We start from the raw sequence: 23,802 nt of genomic DNA on the forward strand, positions 1-23,802 counted from the left end.
ACAAGATATCATACACCAACAAGATTTACCATATCCCTCAAAATATAGCAAAACTTAATTTGCTGTCAATGAGATTCTTTCCTATAAGGCTGTAACAGCCTTGTGGCATCTTTTCGCAAATGTTTACAGTTAAAACTAGTGAAAACGTTATGCTCACCGACCACCCAAAAAATGAAAAAGAAAAGCCTGAGAGCTGGTGACCTTTACATTGATGAACAAAATATCCTCCATCTTAAAACTCTACCGGGTCTCCCCCAACTTAATGCTGCTTTCAGATCCCCTCACCACCAACGGAAACATCAATGCGTGCAAAACTTGAAGAGCAGCAACCAAAATGGAAAGACTCCAGCAGAATCCACATCTAATTTTTCTTTTTCCTATGAAAAGGATCCATATTTAAATTAAAGCCCACGTATTTACAGTTGCATTCACCTCAGCAACAGAGCGGCAAACTTTCCCCTCAAACGATTCATGATGACAAGCTGTGTGGTCTGCAGGAGGTTATCTCCCAACATAAACAAAGGGGAGATGAGCTCTACTCGCTCCCATGACATTAGATAAATATGATTTGTGGTAAAAACACTAGCAAACATGCTCCAAAGCAAGACTTTACAAATGCAGAAACCCATGACAATTTGATTGTCTACTTTCTTTGGCTGGCCTTAGTTGTCACCTGGAATGAAATGCAGAAACCCATTACTGCATGACATGGTCTTCACCCACAACAGAACTAGTAATCACCAAAATCTGAATAAACCACAACTTGTTTCATTTCATGCTAACCTAAACTGACAACCTCCTCTCACTTCACTTTTATCCAAGAAGAATATGCCTAGAAATTCCTGTTTAAAGCATCACATTAATTACATCCAGATGCTTAGGAATGCATTCAGGAAACAATTTCATTCCAGGTGCTAATAAATTTCTTCTGCCAGCTGATATAGATGAACAATGGATTTGACGACCCGGCGCAGTAGAGTCCAATAGAAACTACACCACAGCAATTGCATCAGACTTACAGGCATCCATAGAAATATATACAAGGTAAATTTCAAGGGATTGGTACAGTTATATCACACCATTATCAAACATTGACACACGTTTATCATATATCCATTAGGCAAGAACAGGACTCCGAGAACAATGCATACACCAAGAACTGGGTATATGTTCTCAAAGGCTGTGTAAGTTTCATTTCTCACCTGAAATATAAAAAAATAATCAAAGATACTAATCAGCCAACAATGCCACTGAAAAGTATAGAAGAAAACCACTACAAAAGAACCGAAAAAACCAACTAAAAAACTCAAAATTAAACTAGAAGCAATCACCTTAGCCGCTGTGAGAACAATTTTTCCAGACACGAATATGAGCAGGACAATCTTTGGTTGCTTCATCCGATAGATCAGGCCAGAGAAGAGTTCTGGTTCATACTGTACCAAGATGATGCAGCCGCATTCAAAATGAGAACCTCTCGAGGTCATAATGAGAACAAATCAACATTCCCTGACCTACACACATAAATTAAACTGAACTTTTGATCTTCCACAAATGAAAATAAATGCAGACTTTACTGAATGTCAGCTCGTTACGGCAAAGTGAAAATAAGCTTCAAAATTTATAGTTTTCACACGGTTTATCCACTACAGCCCTAACAATAATACCATATTCTAAGAGGGACCTGTTTCCCTGTGGTCTTTAGATTAGGACTTTATTTCAGTCTTCTGTTTTGGTTTGTCTTATTTCCTGTTTTGTAAAGGTTTGTTGCCCATTGGTTGCAAGATATCCTGAGGCCAGTATGATACAATCTATTCAGTTTCTAAGTAATCATGTAAGGGTAGTAGGCCTCCATGCGATTTAGAAGTTGAATTAAATTGGATTTGCTTCCATTTCAGAATAGCTTATGGTGAGATTTAAGGTAAGGCTGGTGGGTTTCCAGTCTAGGATCAAGTGAGAAGCTTGATTCATATCCTTCTACTAGCCATCTTATCATCCATCGAACTATGTTAGTATTCAGAGATTTCTATTCGTCTCTGTGCAAACCTTATTTGGTTGAATCTGGCTCTTAAATTGGGCTCTGATATTCTGCTACTATTTTGACCTAAAAAAAAATCCGAACTTCTGCTGTTTTCTCAATTTCTGAGAATCCTAGTTCAACCGGGATTTTCTGGTATCTTGAATTATGAAATTTGATTTTCACAATCTGTCCATAGATTTTAGGTCTTAAGCCATTGCTGTTTTCAAAATGAAATCCTTTTACCGATTTCATAGTGATGTAGGGGATATCCTAGACAACTAAGGTCCCTACAAGAGTGACTCAATTAGGGTAAGACAAACTTAAGAGGGGTCTTGGGATTAGGTTGGGATTTAGATATGCTCGGCAAAATAAGATTCAACATACAATAAATAAAGACAAATCAACATGTAGCCAGGAGCAATATCAATCTAAGCAGAAAAACACATAAAAACTTACTTAAGCTTCAAGTGGAGACATGGGGAAGGGAACAAACGTCATGCGAATGTTAGGTTCAACACAAATCAATCTAGACACCACATAAGATATGCAAACAATCAACGTCCTCTAACAGACAACTAAAATAAAAAATCAGCAAGGGTTTTGGAGATATAACAGTGAAGAAAAGACTTAAAACAATAGGTAAAATAGGCATAAACAAAGGGGCTAGGGTTGGTTTCAATGATAATGGGCTACAACATATAACAGGGGATTAATAGAGGTGGGGGGGGGTTTAGTTTAATTTCTTACCTACTGTCAAAGTCAGAGGAGTAAAGAAGAACTCGAGGTCTTCCAAGATAAGAGTGCAGTCCACCTTATTTAATGAAGGAAAAATTCTAGTTTGGTGATTAATTGTTCAGCAGCATTCTGATGAATATTTTGCAACTGAGTTGATCTCCATTCTGCAATACTCAGTAACACCAGCAAACCATAACAGTAATCAATAAAATAGGGAAGTGAAAGAGAGAGAGAGGGATGAGGAGAAAGAGAGAATAGTGAGAAAGAAAGAGAGAGAAAGGCGAGAAAATAGAGAAGCCGAGAGTGAGAGGAGATCGTGAGAGAGAGGAGGACGACAACCTTTTGCATTCAAAAAAAATATTGTTCATTCATTAACCCCATCGTAGCCTAGGCCATTACATAAATAATAAACTTAGTTACTAAAATAAAAAGAGCCAATTGGAAAGTAAATAAAGACTTACTAAAAACTAACAACTATTAAAATAGTTTCCTAATTAATTAAAAGACTAACAAAGAAAAAAATATTCTAAAAATAAACTACTAAACTAACAACTAATGGGGCCCACAAGATTTTTTGAAATCTGGAAAGAGAGAGGGATTCGATCCAGCGCTGGAAAGGCTGGATCAAGCCTCCTTTTCTTCCTCCTTTTTCTTCTTCTTCTTTCTTCTTCTTCTTTCTATTCTTCCAGCCACAAAGATAGTTGTTTCTTCTTTTTCTTTCATCTGTATACCTTGATGTCCCCATCAACTCTCCCCAGCTTGGAAGAATTCACCTCCGATGAATTAAAGCTCATGTAATACTCAAGCAGGTCTGGGTTGAGTTGTTAGATTTCTTGCAATGTGATCCAGGTGTTGTCAATTTTCGAACGTCCACGCCACTTGACCAAGAACTCTCTAGAACCTCCAATGTGTGTGGACACAATCCTCTCATCAAGGACTTCCTCAACTTCTTCAGTTCTTCTCGTGACCTTAGGCACATGTGGTAATGAGGTGGGGGGAAGTGGTTGGATTGGCTTAGTAGTCTCATCAATGGTGAAGGGGAAGTCTTCAAGGTCATTAGGATAGAAAGGGGTAATGGTAGAGGTACCATGGTACGGGACTAGGTCTTCAACATTGAAAATATTACTAATCTTTCATGCTGGCTGATAGATCAAGAATATACGCATTGTCACCTATCCTCTTGAGTACCTTGAATAGACCTACACTACGAGCATGTAGCTTGCTTGCTTTTTCCATAACAAAGTGTTGCGACTTGATTCTTACCATCACCATATAGCCTTCTTGAAACTCTTGTAGCCTTCTGTGCACATCTGCCTTCGATTTGTATTGTTCATTGATCATTGCTATCTGTCTCCTTTTACATGCATACAAATCATGTATATGTTGAGCAAAAGATTCGACTGACTGGGAGGTACTAGAACTAGACACGACTAGGATTCTATGGGTGCCTGGGGCTGGTATCCTGAACAAATCTCAAAGGGGGACAGACCAGTGGTACGGTTCTTAGAACTATTGTATGTAAACTCGGCTTGGCTAAGGACTCAATCCCAACTGGTAAGGTGTTCTCCTATGAGGCAACGCAATAAATTCCCTAAGCTCCTATTGACAACCTCATTTTGGCCATCGGTCTGAGGGTGAAAAGCGAAGTAGAAACGGAGTTTCGTGCCCATCATCCGTCATAGAGTCCTCCAAAAATGACTAGTAAACTTAACATCCCTATCAGACACTGTGGTGAGGGGCAACCCATGGTACTTGACAACCTCATTAAAGAAAAGTCTGGCTATTATGGATGCATCAGAGGTCTTAAAGCATAGGATGAAATGGGCCATTTTCGAGAAACGGTCTACAACCACATAAACTGAATCATGGCCTCTCGAAGTTTTTGGCAGACCAAGCACGAAATCCATACTAAGGTCTTGCCACGGGGCATGGGGAACAGATAAGGGAGTGTACAAACCCGTATTCTGCTTTTGTTGTTTGGCAGTTTGGCAGTTTGGCATATCCTACACTGACTCACAACTCTAGCAACATCCCTCTTCAGTCCTGGCCAAACGAATCGATCCTCAACAAGGATGATGGTCTTATCTTGACCGAAATGGCCAGCAATGCCCCCAACGTGCAATTCCAGATCATGAAATCTTGGAGTGAAGTCCTGGGAATGCACAACTTGCTCCCTTTAAAAAGGAAGCCCTCCTAAGTAGGTAGTTCGAGCGGTTGACCAGGTTGCCTTCACTCAAAGAAGTGAACGAATCACAAAAATCAGGATAGGTGGGGTATTGGTCCTTGACTCGCTCGAACCCTATAACCTCTACACTCATTACCTGGAGTAACACATTAGCCTGACTCCTAGCATTGGTGCGATTGAGGAACATGTTCACCTGGCTCAGTGCATCTACAGTAGCAATCTCGACATCAGGTCTGTGCTTGAGTACAAAAGTGTACTCTTGGAGAAACTCAACCCACTTGGTATGTCTCTGATTAAGTTTCTTTTAGGCACTCAGGTATCTCAGAGCCTGGTGGTCAGAGAATAGCACGAATTTTTACGGTAAAAGATAATGTCACAAATAGCACAATGATTGGATAACCGCATAGAATTCCTTGTCGTATGTGGAATATCATTGCCTAGCTTCATTGAGTTTCTCACTAAAATAGGCAACAGGGTGGCCCTCTTGTCTTAGGACACCACCCATTCCAATACCAGATGCATCGTAATTAACTTCGAAGACTTTAGAGAAATCCGGGAGGAGCAGGACTGGTGCTTCAGTCATAAGCTTTTTAATCTCATTAAAGGCCTTCGTGGCACTCTTAGTCCATTGAAACTCCTTTTTCATGCAATCGGTGATAAGAGATATAATGGAACTAAACCGATAGATGAACCTCTTGTAGAAAATGGCTAAACCATGAAAACTTTGCACCTTATGGACATTAATTGACTCAGGCCACTCTACAATCGCTCTCACTTTCTCACTTTCTCTACAAACCCTAAAAAGATGATTTGATCACTCACGAAGGTGCACGTCTTACAGTTGACATAAAGTGTTTCTTGTAGGAGTATATGAAAAACCTTCTGTAAGTGATCCAAGTGGGAAGACGAGGTTTTACTGTAGATGGGGATGTCATCAAAGTAAACCACTAAGAATTTGCTAATGAATAGTTGGAGCAATTGATTCATTATCCTCATAAAAGTGCTAGGTGCATTTGACAAGTCAAAAGGCATGACTAACCACTCAAAAAGGCCATCCTTTGTTTTGAAGGCTGTCTTCCACTCATCTCCAGGCCTAACCCTAATTTGGCGGTACCCGCTCTTGAGATCAATCTTCGAAAAGATTAAAGAGTTGGCCATCATATCCAACATATCATCAAGTCTAGGGATAGGGAACCTATACTTGATGGTGATCTTATTGATGGCCCACTATCAACACACATGCGCCATGTGCCATCTTTCTTTGGCATGTGCAAGGCAGGTACAACACATGGGCTAAGGCTTTCCCTAATGAATCCCTTCTGCAATAGTTCATCCACTTGCCATTTGAGTTTGGCATGCTCTTTGGGATTCATTCGGTAATGGGATAAATTCGGGGGAGAGGATCCTGGAACTAGGTCAATAGCGTGTTGGATGTAACGCATAGACAGTAACTCATCAAGTAGTTCCTCAGGGAATAGCCTCTCAAATTTTCTCAACAAGGGTTGTACTTTTCTAGGAGCCTTAGTGAATAAGCGTGACCTATTGGTATTACTCTGTATGGAAACTAGAGCATAAATCACCCCTAACTCTTGACACTCTCCTTCAAATTGTTGTTGATTTAAAATGTTGAGTGTCTTGGTGGGGTTTTGTTTGGTGGTACTTCCCTTGTGTTTTGGAACCCTAACTTCCCTAGGGGCACTAGGGGTCAGTCTGATCTTCTTCCCTTTGAACTCAAAGACATAGGTGTTAGACTTCCCATAATTGGTGACATCCCAGTCATACAACCAGGGTCTACCTAAGATAATGTGGCTAACATCCATCTCTAGGACATCACACCACACTCGATCCTTATATCCTGCAAAGTGTAGGGGAACTAAACACCTTAGATTAACGGGGATGATGGACTGATCTACCCATGTAACCTTGTAAGGCTTGGGATGGGGTTCATGTTTGAGGCCCATTCGAGCAACAACGCTCTTGGCGACCACATTCATGCAACTCCCATTGTCTATGGTGATGCGGTAGTTCTTGCTCTGATGACATGTGTAAGTGATGAAAATATTAGTTTGTCGCCAATCATCACTACTCCTAGGTTGCGAGACCATACATCACACAATACCGAGCTTGAGGTCACCGGCCTCCTCGGTAGGGGTGTCAATTCCTAAACAGAACCGGTAAACTAGCCGGACCGAACCGATAACAACCCGGACCGGATCGAACCGAACAGAAGCCTTATTGGTTCAGTTCGATTTCGAGTATTGCAACCCCAAAACCAAATCGAACCGCACCGAAAATTGGATGAACCCGAAACCAAACTGAAACCGGCTCAAAACCCAGACCGAAACCGAAACCAAACCGGTAAGAAATCGAAACACTCCAAAATTCATTAAAAAAATCAAAATTTACATAGTTTTGTATACATTTGTATGGAAAGTCAAATCCAAACTAGACCAAAAACCAAAACCAACCCGGTTGCAAATCGATTTAAGAAATCGAAGTTCAGCAGTTCAGCATTTGGTTGTTTCCTAATGGCTCCATACCGGTTTAAAAAACCGATCCAAACCAAAATGAACCTGATAAATCCAAACCGGTACCAACCCAAACCCAAACCGCACAAAAACCGACACCGGACCGAAACCGATAAATCCTTAATGGGTCGGTTTCGGTCAGTTCCAATGTCACACCGAAACCGGTGGAATCGGACCGAAACAGCACCAAACCAGACCGTTGACACCCCTACTCCTCGGTGTCCTCATCAGATATGGTCTCATCTAGTCTATGGTCCTCATACTCAAGGTCCTGAAAACCCTCTTGGTCACTCTCTTCAGGAGTCTGTTCTCCCACATAAAGATTCCTATTGGGACACTTTCTGGAGAAGTGACCAAACCCGTGACACTTGAAGCACTGTTGTTGCCCACTGCTCTTGGGTGCTTCTCCCAAAATTCCTTCACCCTTCTTGTCAAATTGACGCTGTGGTGCAGCAGAGGGTTTTGAGAATCCAATTGAGCCTTGGGGTGGTTTTCTAAATTGGGACTCCCCAGCTTGGAAGCTCTTCCTCTGAGAATAAGTTCTCATAGAGGATTTCACCTCAAGGGCTATCCTGAAGGCCTATGGAACGTCTTGCACTAGTGGGGTGCCATATGAGACTGAGTTTTAGAGTTGAGCCAGGTAAGGAATCTGTATAGTGTCTGCTCAACATCCTCCCGAATACAGCTTCTAATTATCAATTCATTGAACTTGCTCATGTATTCGGTCATAGTCAACTTTCCTTGCTTCAGGTTATTCATTTCATTCAACAACTAGAGCCTATAAGTGATAGGTAAAAATTTTCTCTTGAGTCTCTCTTGTATTTCTACCCAGGTGATGATTAGCTCAAGTGCTAGGTGGTCCTACAGTACTCTAGGTTTGTCTTGAAGTCCTGGGCAGCTCCAATAAGCTTGAACTTAGCAAATCGGTAATGGACTTCCTCTGACATATCGTAGAAATCGAAGTACTTATCCATCTGCTTGATCCAATCCAGAAGGATCCTAGCATCAATCTAACCATCATAGGTAGGGGCATCTACCTTAATCATCCGTCTAACATCAAAGCCCCTATCATAATTTTCATAACCCTCATCATCTCCATATTGGGTATGGTGTCTTGACAGTGGTCCTCGACCCCCTACCTCGACCTCTACCATGTCTTAGGCCTTGGAAGTTATCCCCTATCTGGTCATAACCATCAGTGTGGTTATTCTCGTTCAATTCCTCAGGGTTAAGGCCTCTGTCCCTAGGTTCAGTGCCAGTAGTGTTACGACCTTACCGTCCATCAGGGTTTTGGGCACTTGTCTCGAGGGCAGTCAACTTATCGATAAGGGTCTGGAGATGGGAAGCTTGTGTCTCCTGTACAACTTGGCTAGCTTGGAGGGTAGCTTGGATGGCTTTCATGAATTCAGCCAATTGCTCAAGTTGGGTGGAGATGCTAGGGAGGTCAGACATATCTTGGTATGCTCTACCACTACGAGTGGACATAAGGAGATGGGTAGCCAAGGTACAGTTGCCACCAAAGACTCAAGGTCTACTCAGAATCTCCAATTGAGACAAGTGGTTAGCCCTCTCAATCTTAAGGTCAGAAATCTCCCTCTCAAGTGTGCTTTTGGTGGGAATAGTGTCCAATGCTATTTGGTCCCGCCAATCTAAAGAAGAAAAAGGTGTCCTCTAACCTATGGTAATGCTCTCTTAACTCAGACTCAACTACAGACAGATTGTGACGGAGACTAGACCTCAAAAGGTAAGACATGTAAACAATGGACAGCAGTACCTAATTACCCTAAACCTAGACAAAACCATACTCTGATACCAAGATGATGTAAGGGATTTCCTAGACAACTTAAGGGGGGTCTTGGGATTAGGTTGGGATTTAGATATGCTCAGCAAAATAAGATTCAACATACAATAAATAAAGACAAATCAACATATAGCCAAGAATAATATCAATCTAAGCGGAAAAACACATAAAACTTACTTAAGCTTCAAGTGGGGACATAGGGAAGGGAACAAACGTCATGCAAATGTTAGGTTCAGCACAAATCAATCTAGACACCAAATAAGATATGCAAACAATCAATGCCCTCTAGCAGCAAACTAAAATAGAAAATCAGCAAGGGTTTTGGAGATATAACAGTGAAAAAAAGACTTAAAACAGTAGGTAAAATAGGCATAAACGAAGGGGCAAGGGCTGGTTTCAATGATAATGGGTTGCAATATATAATAGGGGATCAATAGAGGTTAGGGGGAGTTTAGTTTAATTACTTACCTGCTGTCCAAGTCAGAGGAGTAAAGAAGAACTCGAGGTCTTCCAAGATAAGAGTGCAGTCCACCTTATTTAATGAAGGAAAAATTCCAGTTTGGTGATTAATTGTTCAACAGCATTCCGATGAATATTTTACAACTGAGTTGATCTCCATTCTGCAATACTCAATAACCACAGTAAACCAGAATAGTAATCGATAAAATAGGAAAGTGAAAGAGAGAGAGGGATGAGGAGAAAGAGAGAATGGCGAGAAAGAAAGAGAGAGAAAGGCGAGAAAAGAGAGAAGCCAAGAGTGAGAGGAGATCATGAGAGAGAGAGGAGGACGACAACCTTTTGCATTCAAAAAAAGTATTGTTCATTCATTAACCCCATCGTGGCCTAGGCCATTACATAATTAATAAACTTAGTTACTAAAATAAAAAGAGCCAATTGGAAAGTAAATAAAGACTTACTAAAAACTAACAACTATTAAAGTAGTTTCCAAATTAATTAAAAGACTAACAAGGAAAAGAATATTCTAAAAATAATCTACTAAACTAACAACTAATGGGGCCCACAAGATTAGTTGAAATCTAGAAAGAGAGAGGGATTCGATCCAGCGCTGGAAAGGCTGGATCGAGCCTCCTTTTCTTCCTCCTTTTTCTTCTTCTTTCTTCTTCTTCTTTCTTCTTCTTCTTTCTATTCTTCCAGCCACAAAGGTAGCTGTTTCTTCTTCTTCTTGCGTCTGTACACCTTGATGTTCCCATCACATAGAGTCCTGTTTCAGTTCTCATTTCTGGAAACCCTCTTTTGAGATTCTTTTCAAGTTCTTATTTCAGTATTTTGTTCTACTGATTTAACTGAGTTACTACTACTACTTATCCCAAGTATTTTTTTGCAGCAGTTCTGAGGTTATTAAATCCCAGCCATCAATTCGGGTTCTTGAGTTTTCCTGCTTCAAGTTCGGATACCATCTAGAGCACTCGAACAGCTTTATAGCCAGATCTGTGTTTCTGATTTTCTGTTATTAAATTTCCCTGTGATTGTGGTGTCTCCTAGATTTCTGAAAACCTATCATCTTAGTTTGCTAGACAGTAGAAGCCCATCACCCCTGACGACTATAAACCTCGGTGCATAACACACCCATGCATCACAAGGGTCTTATAGGACCACATACAAAATGAACGAAAATGAACGCATCTTAAAGTGGAAAGTTTTCACTCACACTAGAAAAGGCACCATGAGAATATGCAAGACCTTCAAACCTAATGGGAAATTTCACATCACAGGAGCCAACAATGTTCTGAATCTTAAAGTCCTACAAAACATCATAGGACATGTAAACAAAGAAGCACAACTCATGACTTCATGTGAATCAAAAAGTAACAAAGGCTTATATGTGTGTGTGTGTGTGTGAGAGAGACATCGAGAGAGAGAGAGAGAGAGAGAGAGAGAGAGAGAGAGAGAGAGTACCTTAAACTTAGCAGGAAAACCAAGTTTCTGAATTATTCGAGCATACTGGAAAACAAATTCAACATGTTAGGTTTAACAGAGAGAAATGACCACAATAACAGCCTTCTCACACCAAATACAAGCTAAATAGAAGTAAGAGAAACATTGCACTCCCCACTTTCTCTTCCTTGTGGTTCATTCTTCATGACAAATAAAACAGGAATTAGCTTAACATAATAAGAAAACCACATGCAATTCAAATCTTTCTTCCCCGTTTTATTTTCTTGTGTTCATTATTTCTGGTAAGTAAACTAGGAATCACCTTAACATAATTGAACTCCATAAGCAATTCCTTACCTTTCGTGCTGCCAGTTTTGACTGTTGTTCACTCTTGGCTCCAGTGCAGACCTAACACACCAGGCTTTCGCAAGTCAGGATACAGTGAAAACTAGAAGAATTGCCATTGAATTAGATTGTAATTTTCAAGGGGGTGGGGAGGAGAAAAAATAGTGAGGACCTACAGTTGGAGAATGCAAACCATGCTAGCCAAAAACAAAGAGCAGAATGTCTACAACATCATTGAAGGTTTCAGTCCAGGAAAGTCTAGTAAGCAGTAGGTTGGGGATTACATCAGGAACCAAAAAGTAGTTACATTGGTTTCCTATATGTTAACTAGTTTAGATGCATTCTAAAATTGAAACTTTTTAGGTCCTTAGTAATACAACATGCCAGGACTCAATATTGTATCCCCTAGTTTTTTATTTCCCTTTTCTTTTTTTGGGCCCCCTGGGTGTGTCACCGTGACTACTTGGTGTTGTTTTCTTGTTAATTCATGAATCTAAGTTGTGGCTCCATTTTTTCGAATGCTGTTGTTGCTTCCCAGTTAACACTAGTGTTCTGATGCTAATTGCTATAAAAACCCCGCATTTCCTCATGACCAGCCCCAAATCCCCCCCACACCCCCAAAAAAAAAAAAAAAGAAAAGAAAAAGAAGTCATTTTCTCAACAATCCACTTCTCTTGATGCACATACTCACTTCCGATCACTTGCTCATAAACCTTTAAAGAAATCCATTAAACCCTATTTAGCATTCTCTTTGCATTGACCCCTGAACCCCAAGGACCATTAACATTAGAAATCATAATAACATGACAAAACAAAGGCTTCACAAACAGCAGGTATCCTCACATCCAATGTTTTCGATAAAGTTCACGGCATGCACCTCAAGGAATGGCTTAGGGAGAGGACTAAGGAGAATGCGCTGGGCACATTCAGAAAATGCTGGTGCTTGTGGAGTGTATGCCTCATAGGGAGAAACACAAAACTCAGCACACACCTCAAGCCTTTTTTATGATAGCCTTCAGGCACATGCCCAACAAGTTTACATATCATCTCCAACATGTTTCCATATTGAGAAAAAATAAAATAAAGGGAAATTTTTTGGGGGGGATTTTTTTTTTTGGGGGTGAAAAAATAATTCATTACCAAAGGACAAGAAAATAAATATAAACCCAAACCGAGGGGTGGGGGGGAAGGAAAAGAGAGCAAGACAACATTCAAGGGGAGTCATGATTCCTGATTACAGAACTTGGAAGCTCTTAGGAAGCAACAATGTGACAATTTCTTAGGGAAGGGGAATCTTTGGAAGAAACTTTTGAGATCCTTGAAGATTGGGTCATTATTTCTTCTATATTCTTCATGCCATTAAAAAAAGGTCTCCGGCGAAGTGGAGTAATACATATAATTAGCAGCAAAATAGGTCATTGAGCCCTTCAACATTGATCATATTCATTTTTCCTTATCCCTCTTTTGTGATTTGTGTGTATAAATTAAATGGCTCACAACTATTAACCAGGAAAATGAGCTAGTGAAACCCTAGAACCTGACATAGGAGTTCCATAGCTATAAAAGAAAATGGCTCAAACCATGCATGCATATTAAGCTTTGAAGCAGAAAAATTTACCATATTGAGTGGATTAAGTGGAAGAAAAACAAAAAGAAGAGAAGGAAATAATCTGAAATAACCAAAAACCAGTGAATAAGGGGAAATGAAGTTCTAGAAGTACTCACCATCTTTCCAGACGAAAATATCAATGCCGTAGTTTTTGGTTCTCTTATCCTCATAATAACGGCAGCAAACCGCAGCACCGAAATAAGCAAAACGGTAAAAATAAGGGCACAAATTTCTTAATAGAAAGAGAATATCAAATCTAGCAGTCTGATCTCTCCAAAGGCATAAAATAAATATCCAATTTGAAATAAGGAAGAAATCATGTTCTGTAAGCTTTGAGTACTATACACTAGACTGAGTATCCCCCTCCCCCAACATGAAAGAGAAACCAAAAAGACAATACCATGTTGTGCTGAACAATACAAACAACAACAAACTCAGTCTTATCCCAAATTAATGGGGTCGGCTACATGGACATAAAAAAAGTAGGAAAAACAAAGCTCTAAACAAAAAAAAGGGGGAATGAAGAGATGAAGAAACGAGAAACGAGAAATGAAAGTAAGAGGAAAGTGGCAATAATGTAAAACTAGAATCACAAGTGATCCTAATCTCAGGCAGGATCTAAAAAATTTGGCTGAATAGGGAGAAATATGAGATCTCTCAAACCGTATAGCTTAGATGGAGCTGAAACTTGGAGTAGATGAAGGTCCTATATGTGTCAACAAACCTTCAAAAGACGGGACAATTCCGAGGGTTGAATTGAGAGATATATTGTCGACATGAATTAGGAAACTTTATGGAGTTCTGCAGAACAACAACTATAGGACTTCATACTAGTCTTCTGATGGCACTTCTAGGCTTCAACAAACTTGCTTTTATCACTCAAACACTCTCTCACATCAAACAAATAAAAGGAAAATAAGAAACAAAGACAATTGATGGAGGGTTGAGAAGAGTGGAAGAAGAATTAGGGAATAGGCATCTCACACCCCTCAAGGTAATAGCTATCTCAGCCATCAGTAAACACAATTCATAAACTTCAATCTCCTTTTTTCATTATGATCAATGGGCTTTAAATAGCCTTACAAAACTTAGACATTAAGAAATAACAGAAAAGGAAACTAATGGACTGATTCTAACTTCCTAAATTGACTTAAGAAATTACTTCTAATTACCTTGCCTCACATATAAAATGAAAACTACTAATTTACTTAACCACCATGCTAGCCAGATAGGAAACAAAGTACTAACTAAAAAAGGAAACAAATCTTCCTAAGTTACAAAGCTTGCTTGAAAAGATAAAACAAAGAAATAAAAATAGAAACTAATATCTAATATCCTAACAAGTGCTGGCAGCATCTTTCCTAAGCCAACTGTCGATATTAGACCCCAAGGTATTGTTCACATGAACAGTAACAGCCGGTTGGCTGATCTGATTGGAGAAAAATAAGGCTAGTTCGATGTATGAAACCGAACCAGATCTAAACCAGAATTGGGCCATCATTGAACTCTCTTTTTGACAGTTTGATCTAAATCAAGGCACACCCTAGCAAGTTAGGAGATTTCAGCTAAATGGGATCGGCTATATGGATCCTTGCTCTCCAATAGGCTCTATCCGAGGTCATACTCGGTACAAAACCTAGACTTAAGGGCGTCAATTTGGGACCAAAACCAGGAACCATCTAATGCAGATCAAAGTCTGAGAAGAAGAGGGCTAAGAATCAACTTTAGGAAAAAAAATATTTTTAACTGTTCACGAGTTACTGTTCACGTGAACAGTAACCAATATGGGACCCATTGCCAGCTCGTAATGTGGAGAAGACTTAAAGAAGATTCCCTCATTATTTTGGGCCCCATGGCCAGCTCGCATGGAGAAGTTTCAGCTATAAGATTTTTAGGAATCTTTGATTGATTTAGTTTCCATTTTTCATATCCTTGTAATACTTAGGAAGATATTATCTAGTTAGTTTCTAATTTTAGTTATACTTTTAGAAAGTAGGAATTCTACTTTATTGGGTTTCTATCTTTGTAAAAGGGAGGGATTTGATTTGATTTGTAATTAGTCTCCAAATATGATAATGTCTAATTATAAGGGGCATTTACTTTCCATGCAAGGAAGGACCTAATTTTGTAATCAATTTAAAATTTAAAATTTACAAATAAAGGAAGAAGGCTGATCTACAGCCCACGATTGAATGAAAAAAAAAAAAGCTTTGTGCTGGAAAACTATGAGATGTAGTAATGTGAGAGATAGCTTGGGTGAGATGCCCTAGGGAAGAGTGAGATAGTCGACCCAACCTATCCCCCCTCCCCCCCGTAACATCCAAGAATACGGTAAGTACCAGACCTGCTTAGGAGATCGGTAAGGTGTCCCCATCAAGAATATGACAAATACCAAAGGGATTGAGAGATCGGTGAGGGTGTGCAAACTTTAGTCCTACATCGCCTAGGGAGAGATTACTGGGCTAGTTAATAAAATTTAGCCTCCTCAACATGATACAACGCGTTTTAAAACCTTGAGGCCCAAAAAAGACAATATTTTGCAAGGTTAATAAAACCGGAGCATTACAAATGGTATCAAAATAGACCCCGATAGCGTGTGGGGCCATAGCAGGGACGCTGTGCTGAAGGGGAGAAGTTGTGACACCCAAGAATACGGCAAGTACTAGACCTACCTGGAAGATTGGTGAGAGTGTGCAAACTTTAGTCCCACATCGCCTAAGGAGAGATTACTGGGCTAGTTAATATCCTTTAGCCTCCTTAACATGGCACAACGCGTTTTAAAGCCTTGAGGCCCATGGGCCAAAGAGGACAATATTGTGCAAGGTTAATGGGGATAGGGCGTTACACCCCCTCCCCCTTCTCTATTTTTTGTTTAGGTACCAGATGGCATCAGATTTTCTAGTACCGTTTCAAAAGATATTATTTTGTTTTCTTGCTCAAGTTTTATGGCTATAGTTTGATGTATTTGGGTGGTATTTTCTCTCATAGAGGTTTTAGTTGATGGATTTTTAGCACTAAAACTATATCAGGTCTTGTTTATTTGGTTATCATTAATTTTTACTTGTTATTTTTTAGAAGCCTACATGTGATCTTATGTAGTTTGAAGAAGTAAAACCATGAAACTAATGATGGTTTTGTATTTTAATTTGCTTTCTAAAGTAAGGCACCTTAGATCTCATGATAATGAAAAACCCACAAAACCAAAAATTGAGTCATCTCGTCAGAAAACATTGAAGTTCTTCTCCCTTTCCCATAGTGCTTGGAACCTTATAGGAACTGGTACCCGTTAACTTAACAGGATCTAGGTTTGGTCCTCGTTAACTTAATGGGACGGTACTGGAATAGGCACCTTTGGTACCGGTACGGGTGCAAACCATCTCGAATACCGGGATTGTCCCAGTCGGTACCATTACCTAGACTATGCATGTCATTCCTCACAACTCTTCATATGGTCTCTTTAGGTCTGTCCCTAGCTCTTTTGGCTCCATAAATCGGAATCATATCACTCTTCCTTACTAGGGCATCCCTAGGCCTTTGATGAACATGATCATACCACCTCAAACGACTTTCTCAGAACTTATCATTGATCGGGGCAACTCCTGCCTCATATCTATCTTAACATCCTCATCTCTGATGCAAATAGCTTCTCAATATGACACTTCTAAACTGCCCAACAATTTTCCCCATACATCATAGCCAGTCAAACAATAGTCTTATAGAACTTTCCTTTAATCTTTAAAGGAATACATAACCTGTCCAAATTAACTGTTGAACAACCAACCAAAAAATGCCTAAGAGAACAGGAAATTATAAAAAAAAAAAAAAAAAAGCCAAAAATGTTCTAAATGACTTCCACACCTTAGGGTTATATTCCGCATTACGAGGTTGCAATGCAATAGCCTTAAGATCTAACTTGCAGTCCAAATTTACTGTTGAAACTATGTTCCTGCATATGAAAAAAAATACAAAATCGGGTATATTTCCAATAATAGAGAAGCACGTAATCCCAAATTCCAAGCTTTAGTAATCTTTTACGAATACTAAAGATGGAACATCATTAAAGATGGAAGCAAAACCATGCTTTATTCAACTTAAAAAATGTGGGGAGGTTTTACCCCTTCACCTTCTTTTATATGGGTGAGTTAATAGGATCTCATATTCTAGGAAGAAAGTAAAACAACATGTGAAACTAAAGCAAAGTTTTAAACTAAATCAAAGCAGATGCAATTCTGAGGTCATTTCATGTGAGGAGAGAGATAGAGAGAGAAGGTGCTAGTGTACTAGGGGTGTCAATTTGTGGCCCAAACCGGCTAAATCGACCGGGACAGACCGTTTATAGACCGGCCCGGCCCGGACCATTTATTAAACGTGTCGGGCTTGAGCCCGGCCCGTTTATAAATGGTCGGTCTTGGTTTTGCTACTTGAACCATCGGGCGCCCGATCGAGACCGATCGAATAACGCCCGATCGAGACCGGCCTATTGTGCACCGACTTGGCCCGACCCTTTAATGATTGTAGAATACCTATTTTACCCCCCAAATTAAAGAATAAAAACTAAAAAGTAAAGACATGTTCATATTTTAAATAATGGTTATAATAAGTAGCATGTTCACATTTTAAATAATGATTATATTTGGTATCATTTATTGATTTATTATCATTTTTTTGGGCTTGCATGAGTGGGTCGGAATATAATAGCACATTTTAAAGAGGGCCCGTTTAAAAACCGGTTAAAGCCCGTTTAACATTAAACATGTCCGTAGCCCGGTTAAGGCCCGACTAAAGCCCGATTAAGGTGGCCCGATTATAGCCCGAGACCGACCGACCGAATATAAAGTGTACCATGCCCTCAATAACTAAGCCCGATTAGTTAAATGGGCGGACACGGTGTAGCCTTTGAAAGTCTTCAAGCCCGATTAAGCCCGATTAAGCCCGATTAAGCCCGACCGGTTACCCCTATAGTGTACCGTATGTGGTCGGCTTAGAGAACCTTGTCCCTTGTATTTACTTCAAACATATCTTATTATAACATCAGCTTTGATTCCACCTTAAATGTAAGTGAATAAGCAAAAAATTGCTTAAGAAAACTGATACTTGGCCTTAACTAATCATAGTTGTCAAGGAGTTGCCTAGACGTTACTTGGTCGCCTAGGTAGGAACCTAGCCTACAGGCCCGTCCAACGCCTTGGGTTGCTAAGACGTGGTTACAACAATGTAGCCAATTACCAATGAGGTGAATAAAAAATCTCCATGATTGAGAATTTAAGCCAACCTTTGTTGCTAACCTATTATATCGCCCCAGAAATGCAACGCTAAAATGGTAATCTCCCTCTTACTCATTACAAGAAGGTTTAAAATTGTTCTCATTGACAAAATTCAGGTCATAATCATGTTCTAAAAAAAAATGTGGTTGCAACTGAATATGGCGTAGATACATAGGACAAACCCAAAGAGAAACCAAAAGGGAGAATCACTTACTGAAGCGTAGGAACAATGCCAGATGGATGCTTGGAAAGATCTACCGGTTGGCTCCCTTCCAAGACTTGAACAACCATGTTCCCTTTTTCAGACTCAGACCTTTGCTATTTTCTCCAGCTCTTACAATTTCTTGCTCTCCTTGAGAGATCAAATCAGACTTCGCCCTATAAAACATGTACGAGGCTTATTATTTTTTAAAAGGAGACCATGGAAGGGCTCCTAAATTTTTTTTAAAACCTGTAATTGTGTGAAAAAAGAAGATGTGATTTTTCATGTGAAAAGAAGTCCTAACTCATCTTCAAATAAGAGAATTAGAATCATTATTAGAGTATGGTTTAAATGATAGAACCTATAAGATCTTTAAAAATTAAAACAAAAAAAGGGACTCCATACGACATCAATGCAACCAAAGATGCTTCGAGGAATGGTGCAAGCATGAGGAGGGGCTAACCACACAACCAATCCCATTAAACTAGTCTTATAGTCTTCTGCATGGGGACATAAAAGGACAAAAGGGAGGGGGGAAGGTATTACATAGCTTATTATTTGGTATATTGAAAATGAATTATTAATGTAACAGCAAACACAAAAAGAAATCCTGACATATCGATCAATATTAAAAAAGCAAAGACAACTCTACTTTGTTGTCAAAAATTGGAGATAATGTCACATCCCGTTCACACAGAATCGGACTAGTGATCGAGTTAACTCTAGTTAACCTAAAACCTGTCAGGATCATCTGATACAGTATCTTCCACCACAGCATACCCACATCTAAGATAAGTGATCAAAAGTTCAGTGGAAGACTTAAATTACCAGTAAATATCCCTAATATACTTGATACCTAAATTGCAGTATATAGCTAAGTACATGTGGGCCCGCAGCAAGGATTAAAGTATCGGTATCGGTCACCGTATCGGTCAGCCAAAATTAAGATACGTATCGAAGGGTATCGTATCGTATCGGAGATACACTAAGATACGCTAAAGATACACGCATAAATGGATAGGAAACATTTTTTTAAACACTTTTGCATAAAGAATTTGTTAAAAAAAACTATTGATAATATGTATTATGAATAAACACTAAATTGAGGGTATCGTACTAAGAATTCAAGGTCTGTAGTTGTCCTATAAATGTAAAATCCTTGTTCCCAACCTTGATTTCCACTTTAGTTAGAGAAAAATATGGCTGACAGAAACTTTGGAACAAAAACCCTTCAAAAAATCGTGTTTTTCTGAAAAATTATCCCTCTTGGCCATTATATGACCGTAGCGCCGATACGTATCGATACTCATCGATACGTACCGATATATATATATATATATATCGATACTCACCGATACGTGCCGATATATACCGATACGTACTGATCGATACATACCGAAACGTACATTTTACCTCAATTTTATATTTTTCATAGAATCGTATCGAGGTATATCGTATCGTATCGATGTGTATTGGTGGTGTATTGATGCATATCGGTATGTATTATAGGATATATATCGATACGAAAGGATTTTAAAATTTTCATGTATCGTATCTGTATGTATCGTATCGGTCGGTTAAATTTAAGATACGTATCGGAGGGTATCGTATCGGTATCGGAGATACTTAAAACCATGGCCCGCAGGTATGATATTTATAAAAAAAGAATAACAATTTACATATCAAGTACACAAAAGGGGAGGTCATCAAAAATCAAAAAGTGAAATCCTGTACGGTGTCATTACTGCGGTCCCGCAACACAGACCTCGCACATGCAATCAGTACTGTGCTCATACTCCTCAGAGACCCACAAATCCTCAATAGGAAACTCGACGGTGGGGCCTGACTCCTGATCTTCAGGTGGGTGACCTGCAAAATCATCTAAAAGAGGTGTGCACGTGGGATGAGCTCACTAGCTCAGTAAATGAAAAGAAAGACCACACAAACATTCACATCCATATGCACTATATGTAATGTAATTCATATGTGCTACTCACAACCACAGTGCGCGTATGCCCCGGGTACGAGTCGCGAACTTCATCTCGCGATATGTCCATAGGGTTATCGGAGAAGACCCACTGTGAGTACTCAGAAAAGTAAAGCATGCCGACCACCGGCTCTCAACATAAAAGTAAATGACAGAAATATAAAGATGCTGACCCCGGTAATTTAAAAGCAGTACGATTGGCCCTCTTGAATATACCACTAAGGTTGCCGACTGTTCTAATGACCAGCTGGGCGTATGTCTAACCACCACAGTGACCTGACAACCGCTACCACTGCTTCCCCCCAAGTGATAACCCAACACCTCAACCCTTGTTGGGAAGGGTCGTAGCACAGGGAATGATAATCCTAAATCGCATGCTCCTATATGAGAAAGTACGATTGTATAGTACCACCACGTCCCATATCACGGGCTACCAATGCACTCTTTTTCAAACCAACTACGGCGTCTAGTCTAATAATGCATCACGAATAGTAATCCGGCCATCCATCACATAAGCACATCAATCATTTAGCATTGAGAATATAAAGCATAACACATATCATAAATCATTTGCTTAGAATGCACAAGCAATGCATACGAATGGCATACGAGGATGACTAATCTACACATAATTTGCATGATAATATGGATAGTCTAGATACAATTTAATGATGTAAAAACACGCCTTAAAATAAATTCAAATGTCCTCTCCCCACTTACTTGTTGGGTACAAAAGCTCACGTTCGGTACAGGTGAGATCCTACGTGAGAAATGTAAGTTTCTAGTGGAACCTATCATAAGCGAATGAGGTTAGCATTTCACCACCATGGGATCAAAACTAACGAGGTTAAATGTTGAAATCATGTTTAAAATCATAAAAGAAGGTTGCCAGCCCGTTTTGGGCTCATTCGGGCGCAAAAATCTAACTGGTGGGCCAACAGGTGGGCCAGACAGCCCACCGGTCTTCGCCACCGGTTCAACAGACGGGCCTGATAGCCCACCGGGCTTCACCCATTGGTTCAACAGGCGGGCCGGATAGCCCACCGGTCTTCACCCATCGGTTCAATAGGTAGGCCGGATAGCCCATCGGTCCTTGCTCACCTGTTGGAATTAAGGTTCTGCCCCAACAGGTGGGCGGGTTCACCGAACCCGCGGGTCTTCGCCCACTTATTGGTGCAAAAATTTGTTTTCTCTCTTAAAACACTCCTCAACCTTGGAAAAATCAAATGGGGTTGTTCCAATCACATTTTCCACACATCTAAGGTCTCATAATATGATTCTGACCTAGATCTAAGTTAGATTTAAGGATTGAAAAGCAATCTTACCTTTTTTACTCAAGAACTCTTTCAAAACCCCAAAATCACCTCTTAACTCAAGAAATCACCAATGCTTCTCAAATCTTGCAAACACTTCTTTAAACCTTCAAAATCAACACATAGACCATCTATTAAACCTTAGATTCATCATCTCAAGTGGGATTAACAAGATCTCATGGAACTCTACCTGAATCAAAGGTTTCACTTGGGTTTTGTAAAAGTTTAAGAAGTATAGGTTTCACTCATCTCAAATCCTAAGTCTTGTGTTGGGGATCACTTTTTCGATGCCAGAATGAGAAGATCAAACCTCAGCGTCTCTTAAAATCATTTCTTCCTCTTTTTCTTTTCCTTTATTATTCTTCGTTCTCTTTTCTTCCTTTCTTTTCTCTCTCTTCTTTACTTTTCTCACCCACTCTTTAAGGCATTAAATGAGAAAAAGAAAAACAATATGTACTATTTATAATAGACAATATTTAGTAACCACATGGGTGGGTTACACTGCTGTGACCACCCACCTGTTGGTCAAAACTTGGCCAAACAATTGAGATTTCGATGGAATTCGACTCTCAACATGTATCTAACTCTCGGCACAAGATATATAATACGTATACACTTTAGGATACGGCTACATACTAGCATTACCCGTACATGGTCTTATGATACGTGCATGTACACGGCTTGGGTACACCCATCTCCTTTGGCATTGACTCGGACTTGTCTGGCCAACCTGTGTTCAAAGTCACCCTTGCCATCATAGTCCATAGGGAACCCACCTTAACCCTCTCTGGTTTGGGTCCTGCATGGTTAAACCAGGTTAACTGTGTAAGTAAACCAAGTTTTAAAAGTAGGGTATCACATTTACCCCCTTTTGAAAATTTTATTCTCAAAATTAGCGTACCTGGTTGTTCGAAAAGGTGAGTGTACTTGGCTTGGATTTCATCTTCTTTCTCCCAGGATGCTTTTTTAAGTGAATGGTTAGTCAATCGCACCTTTATGAAGGAAATGGAGCGGTTGCGAAGGGTTTTCACTTTTCGGTCCAAGATTTCGACTGACTGTTCTTTATAGGTCATATCAGTTTCTAGATGTTCTAGTTCCACGGGTACACATGCCATAGATCATGAACGTATCACTTCAGCATGGATACATAGAATACATTATGAACATTTCTGAGCGAAGGTGAAAGAGCAAGTATGTAGGCTACTGAGCCAACCCGAGTCAAAATCTCAAATGGGCCAATTTATCTCGGGCTCAACTTACCCTTTCTATGGAACTTATGCAACCCTTTAGTAGGAGAAATCTTGAGAAACACCTTTTCTCCTGCTTGAAACTCAATTTCTTTCCTATGGGTGTCTGCATTGCTCTTTTGACGTGACCGAGCTGCCTTAATCCTTTCTTGAATAACATCGACCTTGTCACATGTCATTTGTATTATTTCGGATCCTGACATTCGGCGTTCACCTACCTCATTCCAATACAGAGGAGTTCTACACTTCCTACCATATAATGCCTCATATGGAGCCATTCCAATTGTAGCTTGATAACTGTTGTTATAGGCAAACTCCATAAGGGGTATATATTCTTCCCAACTACCACTCATTTTCATTGCACATGCCCTGAGCATGTCTTCTAATATCTGTATGGTTCGCTCTGACTGACCATCAGTTTGTGGGTGGAAATCAATATTCAAGTTCACTTGTGATCCCAAAGCATGCTGAAAACTTTTTCAAAATCTGAAAGTGAACCTTGGGTCTCTATCTGACACAATGCTCACTGGCACTCCATGCAAGCGCACTATGTTATCCATATAAAGTTGTGCTAACTTGGCTATAGAGAATTTGGTCTTGATGGGAATGAAATGAGCAGTCTTAGTAAGTCGATCAACTATCACCCAAATCGCATCCATCCCCTTAGGTGTGC

At 39.8% G+C, this 23,802-nt stretch overlaps 1 protein-coding gene across 1 annotated transcript; it reads right to left on the minus strand.

Annotated features, from left to right (window-relative positions):
- Positions 1-52: 52 nt before the first annotated feature.
- LOC122088805 (TATA-box-binding protein 2) lies at positions 53-18,671 on the minus strand. Its single transcript, XM_042658136.1, has 9 exons — positions 18,595-18,671; positions 16,976-17,062; positions 13,233-13,305; positions 11,520-11,570; positions 11,184-11,228; positions 10,936-11,028; positions 1,332-1,433; positions 1,080-1,202; positions 53-990 (listed from the first exon to the last, which is right to left on the minus strand). Exons 1-9 carry the CDS (start codon positions 18,669-18,671, stop codon positions 847-849), a joined length of 795 nt encoding a protein of 264 aa, XP_042514070.1. The 3' UTR covers positions 53-846.
- Positions 18,672-23,802: the final 5,131 nt, after the last annotated feature.

The sequence above is a fragment of the Macadamia integrifolia genome, chromosome 9 (genome assembly GCF_013358625.1).
Source record: "Macadamia integrifolia cultivar HAES 741 chromosome 9, SCU_Mint_v3, whole genome shotgun sequence".
Classification (NCBI taxonomy): domain Eukaryota; kingdom Viridiplantae; phylum Streptophyta; class Magnoliopsida; order Proteales; family Proteaceae; genus Macadamia; species Macadamia integrifolia.

Excerpts from the sequence above, each read along its gene's own strand:
- LOC122088805 (XM_042658136.1), bottom strand. The coding sequence starts at position 18,671 with ATGGTTGTTCAAGTCTTGGAAGGGAGCCAACCGGTAGATCTTTCCAAG. Across the intron at positions 11,571-13,232 it reads TATTTTCGTCTGGAAAGATG|GTCTGCACTGGAGCCAAGAG; the intron begins GTGAGTACTTCT and ends CTGGTGTGTTAG. Across the intron at positions 11,229-11,519 it reads CAAAACTGGCAGCACGAAAG|TATGCTCGAATAATTCAGAA; the intron begins GTAAGGAATTGC and ends TTTGTTTTCCAG.